The following is a 17,484-nucleotide window of genomic DNA, read 5'->3' as shown; positions in this document are numbered from 1 at the left end:
AACTCATGGTGGATCAAAGCATATGAGAATCATGATTAAGCATATGATTAAAGTAATACCAAATGTGATTAAGCTAATAGCAAGATAATGACAAGTTTAAATGAGTACAACCCACATAATCTCATTGCATTAGAGTTGATCCAAGTACATCCTTTTATAGCTCTCATAGATCTCCCAACTCACAACATGTGTGCACCCTTCTGTCAACCATGTGGTGTCAGCCATGAATCTAGTTTAAACCGTCATATCTGGAGACATTTGAACTCTAAAACCTTTACGAAATTAACATCTTAATCACTTTCTTATAGGGCCCAAAAATTTTCATTTTTGGCCCTAATGTGGTCAGAACTTTTCATGCATGAAAACATTTTTCATGGTCATGAAAAAAGTGGTTATTTAACACAAAAAAAAACTATTTATTTTTCTTTTGACCAAATATAGAGCTTCTCTACACCCTTTAGAACCATCTTGTTACCAGATTTTTAAACTAGGGTTAGGGCAGGTAGATGATATTGTGCATGCAAGCACCTATATTTTGTAGATTTGTATATTTTTGGATTAGATGCAAACCATAACATATTTGTACAGTAGCCCACTCTAAAAAAGGAGGACCTAATCAAAATGTTCAGTTTTAGGTGTGAACAATCTAAAAAGGAGCTCTTTTAGTTGCTATCTAAGTTGAATGACAATATTGCCAATATATGATGTCCTTGATGTCATGTCATTTTATTAACTTCCTCTATGAAGGTTTATACACTGTTCGCTTTTTTACAATTGATGACATGATTGTAATGCAATGCTTTAAATGAAAATAACAAAATACGTCTCTTTTTCTATTGATGTCAACATCATTATTTTATATAAAATTGATATCATATCACTATCAACTTTTTCTATGAAGGTTTATATACTTTTCACTTTTTAATATCTTTCTAGGACAAATGACACAGTTGTAATACAATGCTTCAAATGGAAATGACAAAAACATTTTTCTATGATGTCAATGGTTAGAATATCATCATTTTATAAATTAATATTTTTTTCGTATTGGTATCAACATCATTATTTTATATATTATCAATGGTTGGAATATCTTGGAACATTTAATTAAGTAGAGAATTTAGCAATGCAATTACTTTACCTAAATATAGCATTTATTTATGTAATTATTTTAGCTAATTATAACAATTATCCATGTGCAAATCACTTTTTGCTTTTAGCATGTTCTATCTATATATATGATCCCCTGGCTCTCACTCTCACTTTCACTCCCATCTCTCATTTTGTCTCTCTTTGTCATTGTCATTCTCTTCCTCACCATCATACTCTCCCTCTATCTTACCCTTATTCTCTCCCTCATCTCACCCTAATTATTTCCCTCCCTCTTTCCTTTCCTCTCTCACACTGGCATCCTCTACCTCACCCACCCTCATTCTCACCCTCTCTCTCATTCTCTATCTTTCTCTCACTCTCATCTTCCTTACCCCCCTCACTCGTCATGTCTTTATTAAATACCCCTAACTCTACTCTCAAGGATACCCTTAAATCTGTTTGCAAGACTTTGTGCAAGAAGTCGAGTAGAGATGTGAAAGAGCATCTCAAACTTACAATAGATTCTCATAATATTGGGACAAGATTCTAGTGGATAAGCCCATTGACTTAGAAGATCTATGCGTATGGAACATGAAGATTAGATCTGCCCCATCGGTACTTGGTGAAGTTGTGGCTATATTGGTGAATACAAGGAGGAACCCCTACATGAGGAGCTGAAGAATAGAGTAGCCCTTAAAAGCACTTAGATTTAGGAACCCTTAAAATCCTCTCTTGCCACAACCCGTTCGCATGTAGTTATGTAATGCACAAATAGTCTGCAAGGTTGATGTAATATCTTTTCTGAAATAAAATTAATTTTTACTTACAATTATGTATGTTTTTCACCTTGTCGATTTTACATTGTTCATTGTTTTTAAGAAATATTATGCAAGGTTAGTGTAATATCTTTTCTAGAATAAAATTATGTTTTACCTATAATTGTGTATGTCATTCACCTTGTTAAATTTACATTATTCATTATTTTTATAAAATAGTATGCAAGACTTATGTAATATCTTTTTTGAAATAAAATTATATTTTACCTATAATTTTTATATATTATTAACCTTGTCAATTTACATTATTTCATCATTGTTTTTAAGAAACAGTATGCAAGGCTAATATAATATCTTTTCTGGAATAAATTTATTATCTTTTACCTATAATTATGTATATCATTCACTCTAGTCAATTGTACATTGTTCATTATTTTTAAGAAAGTGGAATCTTTAATTTTAAGTCTCATGAACCTTTAATAACATGCAAGCGCATGTAAAGAGCAAAAGGACATGCAATCACATGAAAAGGATTGGAAACACTTATTACAAGGGCATGTAAAGAGCAAAAGGACATGCAATCACATGAAAAGGATTGGAAACACTTATTACAAGGGCATACAGTGACATGCAACACTATGCAAATGTTGCAAAGAGCATTAAAGAGTATGCAATCACATGAAAAGGATTGGAAACACTTATTACAAGGGCATACAGTGACATGCAAGCGCATGTAAAGAGCAAAAGGACATGCAATTACATGAAAAGGATTGGAAACACTTATTACAAGGGCATACAGTGACATGCAACACTATGCAAATGTTACAAAGAGCATTAAAGAGTATGCAATCACATGTAAAGGCTTACAAACCCATGCAAAGGCATGCAATCACATAAACACTATGAAATACATGTAAAGAGAATTAAAGGACATGCAATCACATACAAAGACATTAAATGACATGCAAGGCTATGCAAGCACATGCAAAAATAAATAAAGGGCAAAAACTATCATGTAAGTACATGCAAGCACATCCAAGGATAATAACGAGTAAACACTGCCATGCAATACAATGCAATGCAATGATATGCATATACAATAGCAATACCAAGCCATGCAATGACATGAAAATGATAATAAAGAGCAAGAATGTCATGCAAATGCAAAGGATAATAAAGGACAAAAATGTCATGCAAATGCAAAGGACATGCAAGCGCATGCAAAGAGTATTGAAAGGCATGCAATGCTATGCAATCACATGCAAAGATTAATAAATGATACAAATGGTCATGCTGGACATGCAAGCACATGCAAAGGATAATAAAGGGCATGCACTACCATGCAATGCAATGACATGAAAGAACATACACGCGCATGCAAAGGAATATCATTGAGTGCCTAAGATCTAGAGAAAGAGGGATGAAATGAGAGAGAGAGAGAGAGAGAGAGAGAGAGAGAGAGAGAGAGAGATGCAAGGAGAGGGAGGAAGAGAGACACACCCTTGACAAGGCAGAGGGGGGGCGAGAGACATCCTTGACAAGGTAAGAGGGGAGAGAGAGAGAGAGAGAGAGAGAGTAAGATGAGGTGAGAGAAACAGAGAGGGAGAGAGATAAAAGAGATTAGAGAGAGAGAGAGAGAGGAAGAATGGGAGCAAGGCAAGGTGGGATGTTTGGGGTAGACCTTAGGCGGATTATTTATCAAGCTTTATGTATGAATTTTTGGTATTTTAGGAAGTCGGTTAGTTTTGGGATCTTGGAAGGCAAAGAGTCGTGGGAAGCTTACATAGCTGGAGCCGTTTTGTTTAGTAATACATGAATGGGGTTCTTGGCGGATTTTGTGAGTAGTTATGGCGGATCGTGTAATGGGAGCATAGTAGACAGATTTTGTACTTCACTTATTCTAGTCACGTTCATTCTGTATTCTGTGTTTTTGAGAGTAGTGTAAGTGCAGCTGCATTGTGTGAACCATGTGTGTTGAATTGTAGTAAATGTTAGGAGTAAGATGAAATATTTTTGGTTTGTCAGAGTGAGTGTCATCTGTGAAGTGTCAAACCTAAAAGAATGGAGGAATAATGCTCTGTAAAGGCAACAATAAACACTGGCGATCACGGTGATTGTGATGAGTGTTCATGGTCGAGTTCGCTTTCTTCTATTAGAAGGACGGGTGCCAAGCAGATGCAGAGCAGAGTAGAAGTGATGGATGTAGAGGTGGTTATGTTTTCTGGGAAGTCAAGTGCTAGGCGGTAGTTCGGGCTGGAGAATTCGCAGCAGGTTCTTCATTCATATTTTACTAGGTGGGCAGCGAGGCAGCGAGGTTTTTAGCAGCATGACCCGAATCCAGAAAGGCATGAAGGTGGTGAAGATAGTGGAATGCAACGTGATAATCCAGAGTATGAGTTAGAGCCTGGTGCAGAGGATTTAGTAGAAATAGAGGAGTATGGAGGCATTTTCAATGAGCCAGGAGAAGAAAGGCAATGGGATCCAGTTGTTGTGATAGGAAAAGTTTTGTTACAACATTTGTTTCTAGTAAGGAGGCGATTGGATTTTGATCCACTGCGGATTGGGGGGGGCTTACCAGCACCACCTCCATCACCAGTATCGTCCTCATCATCTTCTGCAGGGCATTTGACCCCTAATGCGCTAAGAAATATGGCAGCAGTGGCTAGAGCTGATTTTCGCATCAAATTCGGGACCTTTTCAGGGAAGTCTAAACAGGACCCCGATTGCCATGTAGCTCAATTTGAGACAAGATGGCAGGCAAGAGGATTTGATGGAGTGTATGACGCGCAAGCCAAGATGCGACAATTCCAAGCGACACTCGAGGGAAGAGCCATGCAGTGGTTGAGCAATTTCAATGCAGGTTATTTTGGAGATTATTTGGCACTAAAGAATGCATTTTTGAACAGGTTCAGAAAGGAGAAAACTTCGAATGATGTTCTTACAAAGATTAAAGCAATTAAGCAGAGGAAAATGTTTGTGGAGGATTACACTCAGAAGTTTAATCACAGTATCTGAGAAGGTTTGCAAATGCGGAGAGGCCGACAGATGAAATGTTAGCCGGATACTATATGAATGGTTTGAGGAAGGAACTACGGAATGCAGTAGCAGTGTGGATGTCGGAGCAGGTTTGGATGGTTTGATCGAAATTGCCACAAGAGCAGAGAAGCGCTTTGGAGTAATTAATCTGAGTCCTTCAAAGAGGGGTTCTCAGGAATCTAAGAAGAAAAAGAAGGGAAGGAAGAAGAAGAGATCTTCATATGACAGTAGTGATGATGATTCTGATTCAGGCACAGATTCAGACTCTGAGTTAGAGACAAGTAGTGATTCTGATTCAGATTTCGATTCAGGTTCGAGTTCAGACAAGGGGGACAAGGAGCGGAAGCATAAGAAGAAGGATAAAGACAAGTCCAAAGGCAGTTTGGTTGAAAAGATGGTGGAGAAAAAGTTGAAAGAAATGGGGGTTAAGCAAGAATCTGAATCCAGTAGCAAGAAGCCTCATTGTGATATCTGTGACATTGATGGTCATAAAACCACTAATTGTTGGTACAATCCTAATTTTAGGGGACCAATTCTGGAGCGCATTCAGCAAAATTTTGCCACATGCAAGTGGAGTATTTTCGGATGCTGCAGGACAGCATAGGACATTTAATAATTCGGGTTGGCGTGGACAACAATAGCAGTGGAGGCCACCTTTTAATCAAAATAGGTCATACAGAGGAAATTTTAATGCAGGTTACCGACCCCGATATGGCGGTTATTCAAATTTCAAGCCTTGGGGAGGAAATTGGCAGCAACCCCCAAATTGGAGTCCACCAAATTGGAATCTGTAGGCATGGGATCAACAGCTAGTCACCAAATACTCAGTTACCACAGTTACCTACACCACCTGCACAGTAGGGGGAGGCAGAGAAAACACCTCAGAGTAATTTTATTGATGTTGAAGTTGTGGAGGATCAGGAGGTAAATCAAGTGTCAGCGGAGTGTTCTTCGAAGTGTGATTGTTCGCAATGCAAGTCTAGTGAGCCTGAGGCAATGGCAGTTACACGTTTAAAGGCAAGGCTTAAACCACCATTGGATTGGGAAACAGAGAAGGAAGTTTGAGATGAGGTTGCGGATGAAGTGGAGCAGTCCGGAAAGGAAGAAATGACATCTGGACAGAAGCAAAAGCAGCTTGAGATAGTGGGGAATTCAAAATTAGCATCAGGGGCATTGTTTGAGGAATTACTGAATATTCCTATGCAGTTTACAACAGTTGCTTTCATTGGTTCCAATTTTTAGGGATAAACTTTATTCAGAACAAGAAAGTCAACCACTCCTGACATTCCAAGTGCATTTAAGGAGAGTGTTGGGACTTATCAGATCAGTGAAGATGATGTGGATTTTGATGGTCGTATGTTTTCTGATGTTCTGTTAGATGGAGGATCCGGTGTGAATATTTTGTCTGAAGCTGAATTTGCAAAGATGCCGGATGTTAAGCTTGAGCCTGCACCGTTTCAAGTGCGGACGTCGGATCAACAGAGAGTACAACCAATTGGGATGTTGCGAGGTCAAATCCTCAAGGTGCATGGATTGCCATTTCAAGCAAATTTTGTTGTTTTGAAGATGCAGGATGCAGGGAATGCTTATTCAATGCTCTTAGGGAGACCATGGTTTAAGTCCGCAAAGCTTAAACAGGATTGGGAAAGAAATGAAGTGATTTTGAAAAAAGGCAAACATTCTGTAAGGATTCCAATGACTGCAAAGAAGAAATTGTCAACGTCAGTAAAGCCAATGATGGCTCAGACAATTAATTTGTCGGATGAGGTTGAAGATGATGAAGAAGCATGTTTTATGGAGGCAAATCCTACTGTTATTCCAATATTTGAAGTTGATGTGGAACGGATTGTGGAGAAGTATGTTTTTCAGGAGGATTCTACAAAGTCCGACAGGAAGTCACCTGTTAAGTCAAGTGAAGTGGATACAGGTCAGGGATCAATTTAGGAATTAGAAGTCAGCTCTGTGTCCAAGATGAAAGAGGATTTGGAGTCTTTTGATGATGAAGTGTCACCCAAAGAGGCAATAACCAGAGCTGAGTTTCTATATGATAAGTTGATGGAAAAGGTGTCAAGAGTGAAAGAAGATGATTTGCAGGAGTTGAATTTGGGATCTGAAGTTAACCCAAAAGTGGTTAAAGTCAGTGTAAATTTGGATGAGAGGTTTAAGGAGGATCTTAAGAGGTTGCTGCAAGAGTTTATTGATGTGTTTGCCTGGGATTATTCAGATTTGTCCGGCATGGATCCGGAGGTGTATAAACACCAGATTAATCTGAAGGAAGATGCGGTGCCGGTGATTTAGCAACGGTATAGAATCAATCCAAATTATGCAAAGCAGGTGAAGGAAGAGCTGGATAAGCTTTTGCAAGTAGCTTTCATTATACTAATAAATCAGGCAGAATGGTTGTCACCAATAGTTGTCGTACCAAAGAAGTCTGGAAAAATTAGGGTGTGTGTGGATTACAGAAAATTGAATGCAGCAACTGTTGTTGATCCATTTCCATTGCCGTTTATGGATTCAATCTTGGATGATGTCGCAGGTCATGAAATGTATAGTTTTCTTGATGGTTTTTCAGGATATAACCAGATCTGGATGGCGGAGGAAGATGTTGCTAAAACTGCATTCATAACAGAATGGAGTGCATTTGCATATACAGTCATGAGTTTTGGATTGAAGAATGGGCCACCATCGTTTTCCAAAGCAGCTTTCAAAACTTTTGAGCCGTATTTGACGGAATTCATGCGGATTTTCATGGATGATTTTTCTGTATTTGGCAAGAGGGCAAAACACTTGGACTATCTGAGGAAATGTTTGGAAAGGTGTCAGCTGTTTCGGATGTCTCTGAATCCATACAAATGTGCAATTGCAGTAGTCCAAAGAGGGAAGCTGTTAGGTCACATCATCTCGGAAGAAGGTATGTCAATTGACTCTGACAAATTAGTGCAATTCAAAAAGCAGTAGCACCTAATAATTTGAAGGCAGTATCACGATTTATGGGGCAGCTAAAGTGGCACAATAGGTACTTAAGGTATCTTGCAGATGTCAGTGTACCTTTGACTCATTTGACAAAGAAGGATGTTGAGTTTGTATGGGGAGACGCTCAGGAGAAGGCATTTAAGGTTATGAAGAAGATGCTTGTTGTTTCTCCTATCATTCAACCACCAAATTGGCAATTGCCATTTTATGCAGAAGATGCTTGTTGTTTCTCCTATCATTCAACCACCAAATTGGCAGTTGCCATTTCATGTGTTTGTGGATGCGTCGGATATGGCGATCGGAGCTGTTTTGATGCAGGAAAAGATCTGCGGGTGGTTTCGACCAGTGTATTATGCCAGTCGGATGTTGAAATCGGTTGAAAAGAATTACACAGTTACTGAGCGGGAAGCTTTGGGAATGATTTTTGCATTGGAAAAATTTTGGCATTGCTTGCTTGGGAACAAATTAATATTTTATGTTGATCACCAAGCGCTGATTTTCTTAGTGAAGAAGCCAAAACTGGAAGGTAGATTGGCAAGGTGGATGCTTTTGCTTCAGGAATTTGACTATACGGTGTTGCATACACCAGGGAACAAGCATGCAGCAGATTACCTTAGCAGATTAGAAAATATGCAGGAGATGCCTGGGGTGTTGGATCAGTTTTCGGATGTGAAATTGTTTCATGTAGAGGGACAAGAGTTTGACAACTGGTATGATCAAATGTTCCAGTTTTTGACAGATGGAGTTTTGCCTTCTAGTATGTCAACAGATCAGAAGAAGAAATTTGCATTGAGAAGCAGACCATTTTTGATTATTGTTGGTGCACTATACCGGAAGGGACCAGATCAGATCATCAGGAGATGTGTACCGGATGAGGAGCAGAGAGCTGTTTTGCAGGAGGCACATTTTGGAGCAACTGGAGGACATTTTTTCGGAGAGATTACAGGAAGGAAGATAATGCAAGCTGGTCTGTGGTGGCCATTGTTGCTCAAGGATGCACATCGGTTTGCCAGGGAGTGTCTGCAATGTCAGAAGATTGGGCAGCCAACCTCAATGGATAGGATGTAGGACCACCCTGTGTTGCCACTTGAACCATTTCAGAAATGGGGGCTGGATTTTGTTGGACTCATAAAGCCCAAAGCAAGGAGAAATGGTGCACGATATATCCTGTAGCAACGGATTATGCCACAAAATGGGTGGAAGCATTACCTTTAAGAGATAATAAAGCAGCTAGTGTGGCCAGGTTTTTGTACAAGCCATAGAGCTGGTGTCAGATCAGGGTGTGCATTTCTTGAATTCAGTCATTGAAGAATTGACAACTAAGCATATGATTTTGCATAAGAAATCCACTCCGTATCATCCGCAAGCAAATGGGTTGGCAGAGAGTACAAACAAGGTGCTTGTGAGAATTTTGAAGAAGATTGTGGCCGAAAATCGATCCGATTGGGATGACAAACTGGATTCTGCATTATGGTCATTCCGGACAGCATATAAAGTCGTCACTGGGATGACACCTTTCAAGCTGGTTTATGGTATAGAAGCTGTTGTTCCAATGGAATATGTGGTTCTCAGTTTGCAGCTAGCAGTTCACCCTGAGGATTCAGTTTTGCATCGGCAAAGGGAGTTGCTGAGACTAGAGGAGGATCGGATCCAGAGTGCTTATGTAGTGGAGATAGCTCAGAATAGAAGACATGCATGGTTGTCAAGGCAGGTGAAGTTTAAAATTTTCAAGAAAGATGATTGGGTGATGTTATATAATTCCAAGTTGGGGCCACATCCGGGTAAGTTAAAATTGAGATATTTTGGGCCTTATCAGATTGTTGAAGAATTGGGGCAAGGTACCTTTAGGTTGAGAGATGTGTTTGGAACTCTGGTAGTAAAACCGGTTAATGGCTTCAGGTTGAAAAGGTTTTATGGGAAGGTTCCAGAGATTCCTCATTGGATGGTAAATAAGGCTGAGGAGATATCAGTTAAATGGATTGAGGTTGTTCCCTATGTGTCAAGGGAAGTCCATGCGGAAGTGATTACAGTGGAAGCACAGGAGGAAAGTGGAAAGGCAAGTGTAGGAGCGAAAATGGCAGATTTGGTGGATTCAGCAAGTGGCTGACTCGATCAAGGGACTGTGGGTCCGAGGTCAGCCGTTGGCTCAAGCCACCGAGCTGTGCCAGGTGTTTGGGGTAGACCTTAGGCGGATTATTTATCAAGCTTTATGTATGAATTTTTGGTATTTTAGGAAGTCAGTTAGTTTTGGGATCTTGGAAGGTAAAGAGTCGTGGGAAGCTTACATAGTTGGAGCCGTTTTGTTTAGTAATACATGAATGGGGTTCTTGGCGGATTTTAGTTATGGCGGATCCTGTAATGGCAGCATAGTAGACAGATTTTGTACTTCACTTATTCTAGTCATGTTGATTCTGTATTCTGTGTTTTTGAGAGTAGTGTAAGTGCAGCTGCATTGTGTGAACCATGTGTGTCGAATTGTAGTAAATGTTAGGAGTAAGATGAACTGTTTTTGGTTTGTCAGAGTGAGTGTCATCTGTGAAGTGTCAAACCTAAAAGAATGGAGGAATACTGCTCTCTGTAAAGGTAACAATAAACATGGGAGATGAGGTGAGAGAGAAAGGTTGGGAGAGAGAGAGAGATAACAACATGCCAACATATGCAAAGGAATAATAAATGCAAACATAGTAAGAGTGGAGTTCACAGAACAGCCAAGCATTATGACATGAGATCCCGAGTGAGTCGCTCTATCTTTAGTGTGATTCCGTTATCATAGATAGAGGGGTAGGGGTCTCACAAGTGTCATCAAAGATAGGAAATGTGATAACTACAAGAAAGTCTCAATACAGTATTGGGCAGCAATATGCAATTAAAAAAATGACACTCATGTCAAAGTTTATGTTGATTGTTGGAACAAATTTTGGAGGTGCAATACTAGTTCATTGGGAGCATGTGGATTTAATAGTGTTTGCATAGGTCACAAAGGGGGCCCAAAATTTTTCATAGAAGATCAAGATTCCACCAAACATGCATGCAAGGCCCAAGAGAGCTTACAAGGAGTAGATGAGTGAAGCCAATTTATAGATTTATTATGGTGTGTATTGTACTATTTTGCTTTAATAATGGTTTATTATAGCTTTTTATTTATCTTTATTCAAGAAAGGCTCAAGCGATGATTATAAACACCACCATTACAAGCATAATGGTGTTTATTAACACCATCTATTCTAGATACAATCAACCTTAGAAGTGGATAAAGAAGAGAGTTTCTTACATAAGCAAGAGTGTACTACAACCAAAAGGCCTCATAACTAATTAAAAAAGTCATAATTAATGGGATTCCACACCTTTTCGATTTCTCAAAGTTTGTAGATTTTCTCAAATTTCCTAACATGGTGATAAGGCTTGGATTCAAACCCCGGTATGAGCATAGTATAATAATAATTAAACCTAAGAAACAAGCTGCAAATTATCATTAATTTGGTGTGCAACATTTAAAGAATAATACTTTTAACACACACAAAAAAGTCAAACGACCCATCATTTTCAACAAAGCTCATGCAATATTAAATGTGACTTCAAAGTTCAGCCCTGACTTGATTTGTAGCCCTTGATGACCGACACATTTGATAAAACCATGGTTGACTGACCAAACCCCCACTCCTCACAATATGTCTTTTTTTTCCCCGCCCCCTAGGAACATCAAGGCTTAGTTTTGAATGGAAATTTGAAACCCCACAGGTGAGGGTAAAAAAAGAAGACTATTGTTCATCTTATTTGAATGCATTAATAAGTGTTCTTAAAGTGAACGCATCAACCAACCTAACGATGCATAGACTTCTTTCGAACTCCGACTGCCGACCAGGGCTTGAAACCTTCTTCCGAACTCCGAGTGCCGACTAGTGCTTGAAAAAAACGGTATTTGTACCGGTCACAATTAAGAAAAATCGGCATACTGTAGGAATGTTTTTTTTAATAAAATCGGCATATTGTAGGGATAGATTTAAGATTTGTCCTTATTTTGATTGGTTGAAAAATATGTAAAATATGTTACTGCTGCCGACTGCCCCGGCACTGCATGCCGGTGACTACATGTGAAACCGTGAAGGTCAATAGATAAGCATAACGCGAGTTGTACACGGCACAACTACGCATTGAGACAATGCGTTGATTCCCGAAGCGTTGACAAATTGAATAAAATCGAGGGACAGACGTGTGGCAGGTCGTGCAGCAAAACATGCCCGCCGCCCAATTTTAGCCAGTGTAGTGGCGATCATGTTTGCGGTTCTTCCACAGCTAATGTCTTAGCTGTTCTTTTGCTTGCGTTCATGATGATGCAGGTGGAAAGGCCATAGTGAGCAGGGGGCCATAGTCGAGATAATTAAAATAATAATGGGAGTGGTGGCCTGTCTTGTGCTTCTGCTGTTTTTGCTGGCGCGAGGCGTTGCTGCACAGAATGATGGCTCTGGGCTCTCTAAAGACACGCAAGGGCTGCTCAGTTTCAAGCAGAGGATTGAGAAGGATCCGTCCGGGGTGCTCTCTGGGTGGGTGTCCAGTGCGAGCTCCAACATCTGCGACTGGCGAGGGGTCAGCTGTGGGAATGGGAGGGTGGTTGCCATCAATCTGACCAATTGCGGCCTGTTGGCGCCTCTGCCCACCGCGGCCTTAGCTCCGCTGGACCAGCTGCAGGAGCTGCGGTTAGGAGGGAATGAATTCTACGGCTTTGGCAGCGAGCAGGTGGTGGCCTCCGCCTGCACCACGCTCTCGGTGCTGGACCTTTCCTCTAACAACCTCACGGGCAGCTTCTCGGCCTCCACAAAGGTCGTTTGCAGCACCCTCACCTACCTCAACCTCTCGCGCAATTTCTTTCGCGGTCCCCTTTCCTCTTTCGGCCTTCTGGGTGGCGGCAGCCCCCTCGCATCGCTCGACCTCTCCTACAACAACTTCTCCGGACTCCTCCCCTCCAACCTCTTCTCCGCCTGCGGCAGCCTCCTATGGCTCGACCTCTCCCACAATAGCCTCTCCGGCAGCCTCCCCGCCGGCATCTCCGACTGCACCACCCTCCAGCACCTTGACCTCTCCTACAACCTCCTCGAGTTCACCCTGCCTGCTGACATCTTCCCTGCCGCCTCCACAGCAGCATTATCTCGCGTCAATTCGTCCTCTCTCCTTCACCTCAACCTCTCCACCAATAAGCTATCTGGAGCCCTCCCCGATAGCTTCAATTCAGCCCATCTCATTTCGCTTGACGTCTCCGCTAACTATTTCGTTGGCCCCATCCCCCCTTCAATCTCGACGTGCACGAGCCTTCGCCTCCTCAACCTCTCTTTCAACAGCCTCACGGGACCTTTGCCAGCCTCCCTCGCCAGCCTCACAAACCTCCGGGGCTTGTATCTCTCTGACAACAATCTTACAGGCTTTATCCCAGCCGAGCTCGGGGCCTCCTTCGTCTCGCTGCAAGAGCTTGACCTGTCAATTAACCAGCTGGTAGGAACCATCCCTGCTTCTTTCTCCAACTGCTCATCTCTCTATTACATGAATTTGCGCAGAAATTTTTTGTCAGGGGAATTCCCCGAAACTGTAGTTTGCGCCATGCCTTCTTTGCAGACCCTCGTTATGAGCTTCAACAACCTCACAGGGCGTCTGCCGGCTGCTCTTCCCGGCTGCGACTACTTGACCAAGCTGGATTTGAGCGCCAATAACATAACTGGGAGCGTGCCTGACACATTCTGCGCACCTCAGCTCAAGCAACTGCTACTGCAAGATAACAAGCTCACGGGTGCTATTCCAGCAGGCCTAGGCAATTGCACCAGCCTTACGATCGTGGATCTGAGTTGCAATTTCCTGGGCGGGGCTCTTCCGTCCTCTCTTCCAAGTCTACCCTTGCTGCAGGAGCTTATGGCTTGGGGAAACTTTCTCGAGGGGCAAATCCCACATAATATTGGCACAGCCATACATTTAAGAAAGCTCATCCTTAACATTAATTTGTTATCGGGCACCATTCCACCCACCCTCGCCAACTGCAGCAATCTAGAATGGCTCTCCCTCAGCAGCAACTTTTTCACTGGAAGCCTTCCTTCCGAGCTGGGAGCCATGCCCAAAATCAGCATACTGCAGCTTGCCAACAACTCATTCTCCGGCAATATTCCGGCGACCCTTGGCAACTGCACTATGCTCATATGGCTGGATCTCAACACCAACCTCCTGGAGGGTAACATTCCAGCAGAGCTCGCCAAGCAGGCGGGGAAAATCAGTAGAGGCACGCTTAATCAGGACACCGAGTATGCTTACCTGAAGAACCTGGGGTCGGAATGCAAAGGTTTAGGAGGCCTGCTCGAGTACAGTGGCATCCGTGATGAGACCCTCTTCCAACTGAGTAGTGTGAAGCAATGCAATTTGACTCGCCTCTACTTCGGTACAGACCCTTACTACTTCCCGACCACAGGAAGCCTGCAGTATCTTGATCTCTCCTACAACCAGCTCTTAGGGAGGATTCCCGTAGAGATTGGCTCATTGAGCTATCTCCTTGTGCTCTCCTTGTCTTACAACTCTCTTACTGGTACCATACCAGACAGCCTATCCAATCTAGTGCGCATGACCATACTCTATCTTGATCACAACATGCTGCAAGGGTTAATACCCCCTTCTCTTGGCAAATTGGGATTGCTCAACCAACTTGATCTCTCCAGCAACAATCTCTCTGGTCCCATACCCGCCTCCGGCACCATGTCTACCATGCCTGCTGCAGTGTTTGCCAACAACCCGGGCCTGTGTGGGGCGCCTCTTCTGCCTTGCGGTGGCGCTCCAGCTCCAGGTGATTCCGCTTCCTCTTCCAAGAGCAATTCTGCCTCCAAGTCTGCTCGATGGTCCGGTGTTGCCATAGCAATGTCCTCTCTAGGTGCGTTTGCTCTGGTGACGGCCTGCGCGTGTGGGATGGCGGCCTGCCTTTTGGGAAGCAAGCACAGATTGAGGCAGCACGTGCGGGATGGTTACATGGACAACCTACCATCCAACGGTACCCGCAGCTGGGACATCGCTGGCGTGAGCGAGCCCCTCAGCATCAATGTGGCTACCTTCGAAACGCCGCTCCGCAAGCTTACTTTTGCCCACTTGCTGGAAGCCACCAACGGCTTCAGCTCGGAGGCCATCATCGGGCGTGGGGGGTTCGGTGACGTCTACAAGGCCACGTTGGAAGGCGGCACGGTGGTGGCCATCAAGAAACTCATTCACATGGTCGGGCAAGGGGATCGCGAGTTCATGGCAGAGATGGAGACCATTGGCAAGATCAAGCATCGCAACCTGGCTCCTCTGCTGGGCTACTGCAAAGTGGGACAGGAGAGGCTGCTGGTGTACGAGTACATGGAAGGCGGCAGCTTGGACAAAAGGCTCCACGTCGGTGACTGCGACGGCACAGAGCAGGAGGAGCTGGTCTCTGACATGCAGCTGCACGGGGGGCTGAGCTGGGAAATGCGGAAAAGAATAGCTCTAGGAACGGCAAGGGGTCTCTGCTTTCTCCACCATAGCTGCATCCCGCACGTCATACACAGGGACCTTAAGTCTAGCAACATCCTGCTCGACGACGCCCTGGAGGCGCGCGTGTCGGACTTCGGCATGGCTCGCTTAGTCAGTGCCGCGGATACTCACCTCAGCGTCAGCTCCGTCGTGGGCACGCCGGGCTACGTGCCTCCCGAGTATTGCCATAGCTTCCGTTGCACCACCAAGGGTGATGTGTATAGCTTCGGAGTGGTGTTGTTGGAGCTCATCACTGGCAAGAGACCCACATGGTCATCATCGTCGAACTGTGCCAGTAGAGAAGCCTTTACCTCATCAAACAGTAGCACGGCCACTGCGACCACGGGAACCACCACCACCACCGCCACTCCCACCACCACCGCCAAGGCGGCAAAGGAGAAGGACGAGGGCGGTGTGGACCTAGTGGGGTGGGTAAAGAGACAACTGACAGAAGGAAAGCAAAAGGAACTCCTTGACAAGGAGGCGCTCGCCAGTGGAGGCGCCATGGCCGTCACGCCACCGGCATGGCTTGCATCAAATAGTATGGAGAAGGAGATGCTTCGATACCTCGAGATAGCATGTTGGTGCGTGGAACAGTCGCCCTGGAAGAGACCCAACATGCTGCAAGTGATGGCTCTGTTTCGAGAGCTCCATCAAGACCAAGATCTGGATTCCCTCTAATGCATTTACGTCTTGCATGTTTTCATGAATTATTTTAATTTTATTTATTATCCCTTGATTCCCTTCCAAAGAGGGATAAAGCCTAGGCCCTAAAGGCCTTGGCCCATGTACTTCATACCTTTTGGTGATTTTAACGTGTGACACGGCTCTTGGAAGATTTCGTAGAAAGTTAAAGCGTATTTGTCTTTTAACCAGTGAAGGATTCAATATCAAGCTTATTTCAAGCCCCAATAATTGATGAAAGAACCCATAAGTTCCCCTCTTTTGGATAATCCAATGCTCCTTCTCCTTTTTTGGATCAGTAATAAGTATTATATATAAACTTAAAAGGGCCAAATACACTTTATGACAAAAACGATCTGAGTTTCTCCTAGAGTCCCCTACTTTCACATTTAACTTCACTTAAGAGTTTACACAATAAATCCTATCTCTCCTCCTCCAACAAGAAAGTGGAGTGCTCCCAAGAGATCTGATAACCCAACATGATACAAGCTTCCATCATAGCTTCTGTAGTGAAGCCTCTAGGGGATTGTTTTTCCAACTTTCCCCCTCTTTGACCATATCTGAACTTTGGGTCTAGTACCAACTGGGTTCTCTATAAAAGCAACAAATGTATGGTCCACTTGTTTTTCCTTGAGATACCACCTTTTGTTTCTAGGTCCATATCTGGGTAATCTTCTTTTCAGACCTTCATAACATCTTACCTGCAACTGTAAACCAAAGTTAATATCCTACAAAGATGGTCTCAGGCCCAGGGGGGAGGCCGACCACTTCAACCCAGACAGGACAAGCATTCTGCATAATCTTGTTAACATCAAATAAGAAGTGAAAGGGAAACACATGCACTAAGTGTTGGCCCAAGAAAAGAGGTCATTTGGCAAATAACTCAGTTATAGACTATCCTTTGACAAAAAAGACATTGAAGAAGCCTTTACCTAGGTAGAAAACCTTGAAAACAACATTTTCATATACAAGACACTTTTCTGTAGCCACCTTCCCAGCTCTACCTTTAGACAGGGGTCTACTAGGATAGAAAACAAAGACACTGCACATGGAGAAGAGCCCCACTTGATTTCTGACTAACTTCTAATTAAGCTTCAAACATACTTTCTCTTTTGATTGAGTGCACAGTCTATCGTTTAGTCAATCGGGCACACACTTCTTCCTAGTAAACTCAACCTCTGCCTCCTCTCTGCGTTACTTCATCTCCTCCTTTTCGTACCAGGCTCCCAATCCCCCCATCTGCTTAGACCCTCCTCAACACCTTGATGCCACAAACTAGGTGAAACTGCCGTGCAAACCTCGTCTCGTCGACCATCCGTTGATGTATGGGTTGCATGCAATCTACATGAGTGAAATGAAATCTAGCACAAAACCACTCGCCACACACGTGTCCGCTCGCTTCTCAGAGCCTCTG

The 17,484-nt window shown here is 43.1% G+C and overlaps 1 protein-coding gene across 1 annotated transcript; it reads left to right on the top strand.

Annotated features, from left to right (window-relative positions):
* The first annotated feature begins 12,082 nt into the window (after positions 1-12,082).
* LOC147611242 (uncharacterized) lies at positions 12,083-16,235 on the top strand. Its single transcript, XM_086785050.1, has one exon. It carries the CDS (start codon positions 12,267-12,269, stop codon positions 16,065-16,067), a length of 3,801 nt encoding a protein of 1,266 aa, XP_086641176.1. The 5' UTR covers positions 12,083-12,266; the 3' UTR covers positions 16,068-16,235.
* The last annotated feature ends 1,249 nt before the right edge of the window (positions 16,236-17,484 follow it).

Source organism: Cibotium barometz, chromosome 47 (genome assembly GCF_041138505.1).
Source record: "Cibotium barometz isolate CiBa-2024 chromosome 47, ASM4113850v1, whole genome shotgun sequence".
Lineage (NCBI taxonomy): Eukaryota > Viridiplantae > Streptophyta > Polypodiopsida > Cyatheales > Cibotiaceae > Cibotium > Cibotium barometz.
This window is presented reverse-complemented; position numbering and strand designations above follow the sequence as displayed.

Bases quoted from the DNA above. Each gene is read 5' to 3' on its own strand.
- LOC147611242 (XM_086785050.1), top strand. From the start codon at position 12,267: ATGGGAGTGGTGGCCTGTCTTGTGCTTCTGCTGTTTTTGCTGGCGCGA.